The following is an 11,267-nucleotide window of genomic DNA, read 5'->3' on the forward strand; positions in this document are numbered from 1 at the left end:
TCCCTGGAATCAGCCTTTCTACAAGGAACGGCAGTGCCTTTTGCTTTAAAACAGTTTTGAAATGTCCCATGATGAGCGTGACACACGTTTGTTAAGTGGCAGTAAACCCTGGTGAGTTCGGCGGGTTCAGAGCACTGTATGTTTAGATGGTCCGGGCAGAGGCCTTGCTTTGAGGGAAACTTAGATGCAGGCAAGCCAGTCATCCTGTTTCACACAGGCTTGCGATTGCATCTTAATATGTGGCATTCATTTTTTAAAAGGGAGACTGTAGTTTCATAATTTTTTTCCTGTTTGTAAAAGTAAAGAGATATTCCTCATGGGAAATTTGGATACACACAAACATATAGCTATATATGTAAATGTATAATTTCTTCAATAGCTGTATATGTAAATATATAATTTCTCCAAGTCTTCCTCTGTGTATGTGTGTCTTTGTGTGTGTGTGTGCGCGCTTTAGTGTGTTTGTGGTTCTAAATCAGAATGATATATATATGTATAGACAGAGTGAGAAATCAAGAAGGCTGTTGAAAAAGATGAGTGTTTATTTTCTGCTTATAGGATTGAGAAGATTTATTTTTAAATTTCTTACCTAATCTCTTTATATTTTAGATTTTTAAGCTTATATTATCTTTGTAGCACAAAATATATCCAACTTCAGTGATATATTCAGTTTGTAAAGCTGTGCGCACGTATCTACCCATTCCTTAAGTGACACTGCTAGCAATAAAAAGAAATGTGTCTGTGTGTATGGAGTTAGAGGGTTCGCACAGTCACGCTCTCCTCTGTGTTAGGAGGCCACTCAGCAGGGAAGTTGTCCTGCTCCTCCTGTCCTTAGTGGGGCCAAGAGTCTCGTTTTGTGCTCTCCCACAGACTGCTTTATTCCTTCTCCCCACTTCTTATTGTAGTGAAATACACGTAACATAAAATTCACCATCTTAACCATTTTCAAGTGTGCAGTTCAGTGGCGTTAAGTACATTCTCACTAAGGTGCAACCATCACCACCATTCACCTTCCAGAACATTTTACATTCTCCCAAACTGAAACCCTGTCTTCATTAAACAACAACTTCTGGTCTCCCCATTGTCCCAGCCCCCTAGCATCCCCCCTTCTTCATCTGTCTGTATGAGTCTGTCTACTCTCGGTACCTCATGTAAGTGGCTCATCATTTGTTTAAGATGAGAAAAAAAGAGAACCTTGTATTCCTTTTCCCCCAAAAGTCACCCAAAGGGGAACATCTAAGTTTCCACGAGGAGTGTTGAAGTGTCACTGAAGTGAAAGCTGCCGGAGGGAGGCACTGTGCTTCACACCTGTGCTGTCTTCCCTAGGGCCGGTGCACTTGCTCCCATCCTTGTGCTGTGACAAGGCCTGCAGCCCCGACCGGGCGACCGTTGGTTGTGGGGTGCATTCTGCAGCCAGTCTTCAGGCGAGGTAACTGGGTGCTTTCAATCAACCATTTCATATCCGCCTGTGCAAATATGCATTCTACTAATGTACCGATTTTCATCTGAAACGATGGAAACATCGCCTCTTAAATATTAACGACATTCTGGATATTGGTGGGGTGCAATTCTCAGGCAAGAATTAGGTAGGTCTCTCAAGGTCACTCATGTCCAGTACAACATTCTTTATACTTTACTCTTCATTAATTTTATTGTTGTCTTATGTCCATGATTTTTGACACCTCTGTCATCTGTAAGTAATTAACATGTAAGTAATTTTTACCTATGGACTATTATTTTAGAATTTTAGAACAGCACTCAGTCAAACTCAGATGAGACCCAGGAAACTGCATGTTTTCGACGTTGGATTAAGTATAACTATATTAATTAGAAGGAGGGGTCAAAACTCAGTTTTCAAGTAAATGGAGTAACTTGACTTACTGTATTGAGGCAAGTTTGTAACAATGGGAAACACTAGAATTCTGACTCAGTATACAGATACTTCATCTAGAAGACCTAACATTACGGCTGACATGCTTCTTTGTAGTCATGTTCTTCTCCCCATCAAAGACTTTAAGCTCTTTTGAATGTGTGTGCAGAAACGCAGGCCCAGCTGGGGAGATGGTGCCACCTTTCTTCGGGTCCCTCACGCAGTCCATCTGTGGCGAGTTTTCAGACGCCTGGCCTCTGATGCAGAATCCCATGGGTGGTGACATCTCCTTTTGTGACTCTTATCCTGAACTCACTGGAGAAGACATTCATTCTCTCAGTCCAGAACATGAAAGCTCAACGTCTTTGGCTTCAAATAGCAGTCAAGATTTGGTTGGTGGGGCTGTTCCAATCCAAGCTCATTCTGAAAACTTTACAGCAGCTACTGATTTATCTAGATGTAACAACACACTGGCAGAACCAGCATCAACTCAGGATGCACTAACTACGAGAAGCCAGCTAGATCAGGAGAGTGGCGCTGTCATCCACGCAGCCACTCAGACGTCCGTCCAGGTAAGGCAGCGACTGGGTTTCCTGTGAACATAACACTGACTTACAGTAGACCAGAACTCTGTTCCCAGCACAAAATTAGGGGGAACCTTATGAGATTTTTTTTGTAACTTTCATAATTTCTTGTATGTTGTAGAATATGTTTTAAAATAAATTTCAAGTCTTGTTTTAAAAAACGAACACAGCTAATATATAAGAGCAAAGTATACAGCTGCATTCTTTTATTCCTCTTTGTAAGTACAACCACTTGGCACAGCACCTGCTGCCTCCTTCCCTGGTTGAGAGAGATGAGTCGGATATGGGAGCATCTTGCAGACAATTCCTGACCTTCATTTCTTCCTGTTATATATAGTTATATATATATATATATATATATATTACTTATGCCCAATACTTAAATGTACTTCATTCACTGCCAAGTTTCTGTGATTTTAGGTCTCCTAAAGCTGCTCTTTTCCCTCTTCTCTCTCTTGCTATTGTTTTCTGGATCACTCTACTTTGACAGAGGGATTGATTTGGCTGGAAATTGATTGTTGGTTGTGACCTGAGACCAGGTCCTAAGACCCTCTCAGGTGGAGTGGTTTAAAATCAGGTTTGGGTGGAGTGAGGGTGGCACCCGCAGAGAGATGGGGGCTTTCTGCATGCTGCAAAACTGGAGGCAGCAAAGGATTCTGGGATAACCTGGCACGTCTCTGCTTTCTTCAGGTGAGGATGTGGCCTTTGCTGATTCTGACCTAATGTTTGTAAACATTTCCTTAAATGGGAGCGCATGTATTGTTAGTGTAAGTTCTAGAAGAAAAGTGTCAAGTCTTGAGTGTAAAAGGGCAGAGTCACAGCAACAGTCCAGCTCCCAGGCCCACAAGACCCTGCCCCACAAAGAGGCCGCTGCTCTCACTGCCTGTCCCTCCCTGCCCCAGATCAGGGCTGCGGGTGCTGAGGAGGCAGCTGAGCCTGCTCCAGAGGCGTCTCGCTTCCATGTGATTCTGTATGCTGGCCTGATCATATCAGAGACTTAGTGCAGAGTCAAAGTGTGAATGCTGATGTGTTCCTTTTAAGATTAGTTCATAAGTTACATACTGATCTAAGTCTGCAGTACTTGTTTTTTGTTTTTCGTGTTTGGGTTTTGAAATGGGGTCTCTCTCTGTAGCCCAGGCTGGAGCCTAGTGGAGCGATCACAGCTCACTGCAGCCTCGTCCTCCTGGGCTCAAGCCATCTTTCCACTTTGTTTGCTTTTTTTAACTACAAAAAAAAAAATTATCTGGAGAATTTATAGGGGATTCTATAGAGAAAACATTTTTTAGCTTTGGAGGGGAAAAATTGGTTTTGTTCTCGAAATGGGGGAATGGAGAAGTAAGAGAAGGGAGACGAGTGAATGAAGGGAAAACAAATTAGGCAGTTAACACATACAAAGTATCTACCTCTGAGCTTTGCCTGGAGTTAGGAAAGGCTGTTCACTGGTCTTGTTCTTTTGAGCCATCCATAATTAGTAAAATTGTTATGATAAGAAATAAGAAAAGGCTTAAGAATTAACCTGGTTGAGTGTAAGTCTCGAGAATGGACTGTGCCCCACACAGCGTAGGAACGGAGAGGGCCCAGCCGCTGAGAGCACGTAACGAGTCCTTCACAGCAGGGAGCGTCCACTGACGGACCGGAGGATGCTAGAAACAGGGAGAACCCCCTGCTCAGCAGCAGAGGGCTCAGCTGCCTCCCAGCAGCACTAAATGAGGGGCCCTCGCCACGTCTAGCGCATCGTCCGTGCCTCTCTCGTTAGGAGACCATCTGAGGAGCTAGGGCTACAGTGCTGCCAGCTGACTGATGACTGGTTTTCAGAATTTTGTCAGGACACAGAATTACCACTCACCTTAATTCTGTAGCTCGTACCCAAGTTTGTGATGTCAACTGCCGAGACTAAGGAAGGAAACATCTTCATACGAGGTCATCCCGGAGCCACCTCATTGCCTGCTTGTGTCTGTTGGTGGTGCGGTGGGGACAGGACTGTATAAGCACTGTCATCACAGCTGTATGGACATGATATTTTAAAACATGCTTTAGGTGGTGAGATTGGCATATAACTACTTATTAACGCTTTCTCAAAGACATGCAGGGTAGTTCTCATGATTTATATATACTTTCAACTCAAATCATTATGAAAAGAAAGTTACAATTACATCTAAACTGAACCTGATGAGAAAATATTACATTCAAGTTGCACAGCATAATAATTTATTAATGAAAGGTTTTTACTAACTTTTCAAGATGTGTAGTCCTATAATTGTTAGATTAATTTAGATAAGTCTAAGTATGACATTGAATTTAGAAAAGGAATTGTTAAAATATAGACCATTTTGATTTTTCCCCTATAATAGTAAATAATATTTTGAGCCCATTTTAAGAGATAATAATTTCCAGATGCTGGGGAAAAAAAAACTTCAGTTGCACTTAATAATCTGTGAAATGTAGCAAATGAACCTTAAGCTACTGCAGGCCTTTGGGGGCGTGGTCCTCCTCTTTATTTCAAGGTTCAACCAAGTGTTTAACTCAAGTAGTTTTGCTTTTGTTTTCTTTTTTCCCCCAATCTAAATCCAAAAAACCAACCCACATTTTCCCCAACAGGCTAACTTTCCAACTAGAGGACACATTCACTTCTCATAAAGAATTTGATTTTAGGCTGAGGCAGGAAGATGACTTGAGCTCAGGAGTTTGAGGCTGCAGTGAGCTAGGATCACGCCACTGCACTCCAGCCTGGGCAACAAAGCAAGACCCTGTCTCTTAAAAAATAAAATACAATAATTTGATTTCAGCAGCTCACTATGATGAACCAAAGCACAGGGCTTCACGTTCCTTTTATCCATTCCACGGGTTCGTGTTCAGTTAGCTTGGCTCCATGATGTGGGCTTGTTCGTCGCTCAGGAAAACAACGTGTGTCCATCTGGGAGGTGGATAAGGAGCAGCTGTGGCCAAACAGCACTTCTCTCTTTACGTGGTGTGAGGCCATGATTTCAACGCATGATGCATTTGTTTCCAAAACCTGCATTTGCACACACTAGTTCTCTTGTGGGTGATTTAAGATCACCCATAATCTGATGACAGTTACGGTTCCAGATAAAGCAAATAGGTGTGAGAGCCCTTCTTGAGTCTGTATGGCTCGATTTGAATCCAGTTCTCCCTATACACACCTCACCAGAAGGGAACAAACTGAGGTCTTTGGAACAATTTTTGCTGAGCTGTTTGAAAGAACAAAGCCAGCCTGTGTACTTACAGGAAAAGCATTTCTTGAAGTTGTTTTTAATCCAAGATTTAAAATGTCAACAGGAACAGACAGAAAGAAGGTTAGAAAACATATGAGAGGACCCTGGGTTCTAGTGTTTCGATCTGTTGAAATCTCTACTTTTTCCTTATCGGCAAAATGAGGATAATTTGCCTCCCACAGAAGGGTTAATGTAGTTATTATAACTGTGTCAGTTAATCAACATATTTGATAAAACTATCTCCTGTTATTGGAAGTACTTCGTAAGATTTGACTTCTAGATCATCTCCTTAGACCTAGGAATAATTTTTTGCATACACTTACCTGGTATGTCACCAATGCCACGTTCGTGGTAAGTTAGTGAAGGGTTGATACAGGAAGTAAGTGTTCAGTGATTTCACTTGCACACTCCGTGCATTGAGGTCAGTGCCTTTGGCGATAAGGACATGTCTAATGGCTACACTTTGCTGAGGATATTTTCCCGATAAGGATTGTGAGTATGCTAGGGAGACTGTTATAAGATAAATCTTATTCCCAACTATTTCTGAACGTTCTCTAATAGTTTAACGGAAGTTTTACATTCAAAGACTAAGTTGGCAGATAAAGAATGGCACTATTCATTCATCGTATTTGTTCTTTGAAAGAAAGGAAATACAGAATCCTAAAATATTTACTTACAAATGCTTTAAAGGAACACAGTACAGAAGAAGGACGCTTTAAATGTTTGAATAAGGTTGAAAGCCCACAGAAGAATGGTTTGTTAATACATTATGATTGCTATGGGTTACAGTATCGTCTTTTAAGTACTCTGCAGTGATTGGGTGACTCTGAATTGTTATGAAAACCTTTATTTATCCTGAGATTACACGGGTAGCTGGATATTTGGATACTGTTGAATGAGTTTCTTGTCCATGTGCTATTAAATTCGTGTATACTACTAGTAAAAGTTATGCATAATTCTTTACCATTGAAATTTAGCAGATTTAATTTATAAGACATTGTTTCTAAAGCTTCCTTTCTGTTGCTGTTTTAGGAAGCTTAAAGGACCTGCTTCTTTCTGCAGTAGAAGTGTGTGCTGGAACCCAAAGAGTACTCCTTTGTTAGGCTTATGGACTGAGTAGTCTGGACCTTACATGGCTCCTGGGGCAAAAATAAATCTCAACCAAACTGACGGCATTTGAAGCCTTTCAGCCAGTTGCTTCTGAGCCAAACCAGCTGTAAGCTGAAACCTCAATGAATAACAAGAAAAGACTCCAGGCCGACTCATGATACTCTGCATCTTTCCTACATAAGAAGCTTCTCTGCCACAAAAGTGACTTCAAAGAAGGATGGGTTGAGTTGGCAGCCTATGAGACTGTGGACATATAACAAGAAACAGAAATGCCTTCATGCTTATTTTCATGGTGATTGTGGTTTTACAAGACTGAAGACCCAGAGTATACTTTTTCTTTCCAGAAATAATTTCATACCGCCTATGAAATGCCAGATAAATTACCTTAGCTTTTATGTAGAATGGGTTCAAAAGTGAGTGTTTCTGTTTCAGAAGGACACTTTTTCATCATCTAAACTGAGTCGCGTAGGTGGTTAGAATGGCCCTCATATGGCCTGCCTAAATCTTGGGTTTATTTGATGAAGTTAACTGAATCAGAGGAATCAGACGGAGGATAGCTCTTTCCGGAATCCACACGTCAGCCTCGGTCTCATACACACCCGCTGGTGCTGATCTCAGGAGCACACCAGGGCCGGGGAATGTGGCTGAGAAAGGGCAGCCCATTGCCCGGAATTAACACACATTGTAGAGATTTGTATGCAAAGGCTGGCATATTTATATGAAAATTAGTTGATATAGAAACATTTGTTCCATCTGTCCCTCTGCCTGAGCTTAGAAGATTATAGAAAAAGGGTATTTATAAACATAAATGACCTTTTACTTGCATTGTATCTTATACTAAAGGCTTTAGAAATTACAGCATAGCAGCTTCCCCTACTACTGGAATAGTCTTCCATGAGAACACACCGCATGTTAGTTCTAGAAGAAACTGCTCCATTTGTAGGGGTTTAGATGAAGCAGCTGTAACTGCCCTAGCGTAGTTTGACCAGGACATTGTCGCGCTCCTTCCACTTGTGTAAGATTAGTTAGCACATCATCTCCTACTTCAACCATCCCATGTTGGATTTAAGAGGACGGAGTTTCTTTCTAGTAAGGTGCTCTATCCCCTACCATCTACACAGTAGCACTGTCTCTAGAGCTAAGACAGAAATTAACCCCGTTCAGTCGCAAAGCAGCGAATGGTTCATTCGCTCTCAATCTTTATGCCCTGGAGAGGACTTACTTGAACAGGGTACTTTTTTAGACTTTTGAACATCAGTATGTTCGAGTGCATTACAATATTTTGGTTTGGAATTGCCCCATCCAAGTCACTGTCTTTTAACATTTAAACGGAATATTAAAATGTATCTGTCTTTCCTAGGACATTTTTATCTTCTCATGTATTACCCCTGGTTTTCTCTCTCTGTGAAAGATTAGTAACATTTAATGACCCCTTTTTCTTGCGGCCTTTTCCCCACAGTTTGAGGTTTTGAAATGTGTTTACTAGCTTGCCTGTGTCTGGTCCATCTCGTGACCTCAATTCCCTCACCTGAAATAGGAAATGAGTGTTTCATTGTAGCCTCCAAGCTGTCATGTCAGCCTAGTGCCTAGTCATAATTAATTGATTTTTCCTGGATTACTTTTTTTTTCAAGTATAAACCAATGATCCTTTGGTAGTATGAACTCTTAGGAAGACTGCCTTTTGGACATGTAAAATATTTAGGATTTGACCACACAATGGCTGTGAAAATGCAAGTAGAGTTTCCTCGCGTGACCTCACCGTGATTCACATACGTGCCACCGTTTGCCATCTGGTCCTTTCTGTTATGACAGAGAGATGATGAAAGTGGGCAGGGCTGTGTTCCTTTGTGTAGCCTGTGTGTATTTTCCACATGTAGAGCCCTGATTAACTTCGAGGACAAACACTGGCTGGAGAAAGCCAGACTGATGGGAAGGAGATTTTGGTCAAAAATCCCAAAACATCATTTGCCATCAGCAGAGAACTGCTTAGGGTTGAAAATGGATTTCATTTGCTACTGAATTTGATAAATCCTGTGTAACTGTTATCAAGATGGAAGACATTTTACCCTACTACTCTAGAAATATATAACAATGTGATATTTTACACTTGGTCAACATTTGAGAAAAAAAATCCAATTTACACTTCACTTGGTTGGAATATCCCATAGCACTCAATAAACTCAGCTGCTAGAGTGCCGGTGTCAGGAAGGCTGTGTCGGGTAATGCGTGTGGCTGAATGGGTATAACCACTGTGGCTTCTCGTACTGCAGAAGCTCGCTGACAAGAATGAGGAGGATTTCAAGAGCAACCAAAAGTAAGGTCATGCATTTTCTAATTTTGTGTATATGGAATATATTTTTAAATAGAGATTTTTCTACTTTAGATAAAGTGTTAATGTTACTATTACGTAGGTTAAGCACTATTGTCTGTGTTGGTAAAAAAAAAGGAAAGGAAAATTGCTTTAAAATAGCTTAAATCAATGTACATTTCATCATTGCTATTTTGCATACTGGAATTTATAAATGTGTAAATTATATTCTTAAATAGTTTTGTAATACCTTTTTTATTTGTGAATAAAATTGTCACCTGGTATTCTTATTTATGTGTTCAGTGAGAGAATGATTGATTTTGTGGATGCAGACGTGTTTTTTTCTTTCAAAAGTCTGTGTGAGGGTTTTGCAGAATTCTGCTCCCTCTGGGCACAGCGGCTCCTGCCTGTGGTCCCTGCCTGTGGTCCCAGATACTAGGAGGCTGAGGCAGAAGGATCATGAGCCTAGGAGTTTGAGGCCAGCCTGGACAACATAACAAGGCTCTGTCACTAAAAACTGTGCTCCAGAGAGGGATGGAAGCCTCTCTGGCTCCTCAGGCTTTTGGAGGGTGATTTGTAATCCTCACTGGTGACCTGTGAGGGAGAGTCTGGGAACACAGCCAGGCGCATTGGGCTACTTGGAAGGTGCTCTGCGGCCCCTGAGAAGCTTTGACATCAAGGTCTTATCGTGATCTCTATGTTTTCCCTTCCTCTTATGGCACAAAAAGGGAAAGAACTAAAGAGAAAGTTTTGTATCCTTCTAGATGGAGCTCAGCCAGGCGTCCTGCAGAGGGGGACTAAAGAGAGGAAGGCGGAGACTTCCACAGAGCAGGAATCCTTCCTCTTCTTCCCTCTACTCAGTAAAGCTTTTAAGGCTATTATTAGATTTTGAGAGAGGACTTTAAACTTCCTGGAAAAAAAAATACTTTAAAAAATGTTACAGTGACATCCTGCTCTCTCAGCAGGTGAGTTTCTGCTGTTGACACTGGACTCTCCGAGGGAAGGACATTGACTTCCCCCCGACACCCCCACTCACACCCCAGCGTCCCAGCGCACATGGACTTTCCTGGTGTCCATGGAGACTGGTTTAGCTTATGGGTACCATAAATCCATCAACTCTCTGAGAGAAATAACTCAAAGCTAATAAGATTCTCCCAGGACGTCTGGACTATTTTATTGTAATAACAATGACGTATTTTCATTGTTACCACTGTTATTAAAGCTTCTGCAACTGGCTACTTATTCTGAATGTGTCCCATTTTAAACTAAGAAGGTATTGTCTGATTTTTTTTTATTTAATTAACTTATTTTTTGAGATAGTCTTGCTCTGTCACCCAAGCTGGAGTGCACCTCCCAGGTTCACGCAATTCTCCTGCCTCAGCTTCCCGCACAGCTGGGGTTACAGGTGCATGCCACCACACTGGCTAATTTTTGTGTTTGTTTTTTTTTTTTTTTAATAAATGGGGTTTCACCATTTGGTCAGGCTAGTCTCGAACTCCTGACCTCAAATGATCCTCCCACTTCAGCTTGCTGGAATCCCAAATTGCTGGAATTACAGGCTTGAGCCACTGCACCTGGCCGAGTCTCATCTTTTAAAAACGAATTTGGCACCAACTAAGGTCTGTAAATAGAGCTTAAGTTTATCATTCAGTTTTGAAAGTGAACGGTGGTCTGAGAGGTTTCAAAATCGTCTATACTATCGAACAAGTTTCAGTAAGTCCTGGTATGTGATTATAGGGACATACTTATGCTGAGTCAAGGCAGCAGTTCACACTAGCCTTGGTTATGTCACACGTCAGCCAACAGAGGGTTGAAAGGTTTCTACTCCAGAGAGTCAGTTGACCAAGGTTGGGTCATCTCATGAATGGCCAGTGGCATTTGAATTAGTGTGATTTATGACTGCTTGAAATTCACCTCTCCAGAAGACCTGAATTCTTAAAAGTTATCAGCAAAACCACTTTCCCTAGAACCATGGGTGGTCTTCTGAAAGAGGTTTCATTTTTTGTTCTATACAGAGGATTCTTTTTTCCATAATTTCTAATGGTATTAGCTATCCCTACTTAAGGCTGAAATAGCTGTGTTCTGGTAGCTTTGTCTGGGGTGGAATTTAACTAGCAGAACTATGTGGAGGGATTTTCCTTACCTGGGTTGATTATTTACAG

The 11,267-nt window shown here is 41.4% G+C and overlaps 1 protein-coding gene across 5 annotated transcripts in view; it reads left to right on the forward strand.

The window, feature by feature from the left end:
• The window catches only part of TNFRSF19 (TNF receptor superfamily member 19), a 104,987-nt gene extending 95,592 nt beyond the window's left edge, over window positions 1-9,395 (forward strand). For 3 of the 5 annotated variants that reach the window (XM_030922238.1, XM_030922239.1, XM_030922237.1), the window contains exons 8-9: window positions 1,327-1,429; window positions 2,040-2,469. In XM_030922238.1, the coding sequence (XP_030778098.1) occupies window positions 1,327-1,429; window positions 2,040-2,469 (533 nt within the window). Of the gene's footprint in view, window positions 1-1,326; window positions 1,430-2,039; window positions 2,470-6,719 lie in introns of those variants that run through there. The other 2 variants (XM_010379640.2, XM_010379636.2) reach the window with 1 other exon arrangement.
• The last annotated feature ends 1,872 nt before the right edge of the window (window positions 9,396-11,267 follow it).

Source organism: Rhinopithecus roxellana, chromosome 18 (genome assembly GCF_007565055.1).
Source record: "Rhinopithecus roxellana isolate Shanxi Qingling chromosome 18, ASM756505v1, whole genome shotgun sequence".
Taxonomy (NCBI): Eukaryota; Metazoa; Chordata; class Mammalia; order Primates; family Cercopithecidae; genus Rhinopithecus; species Rhinopithecus roxellana.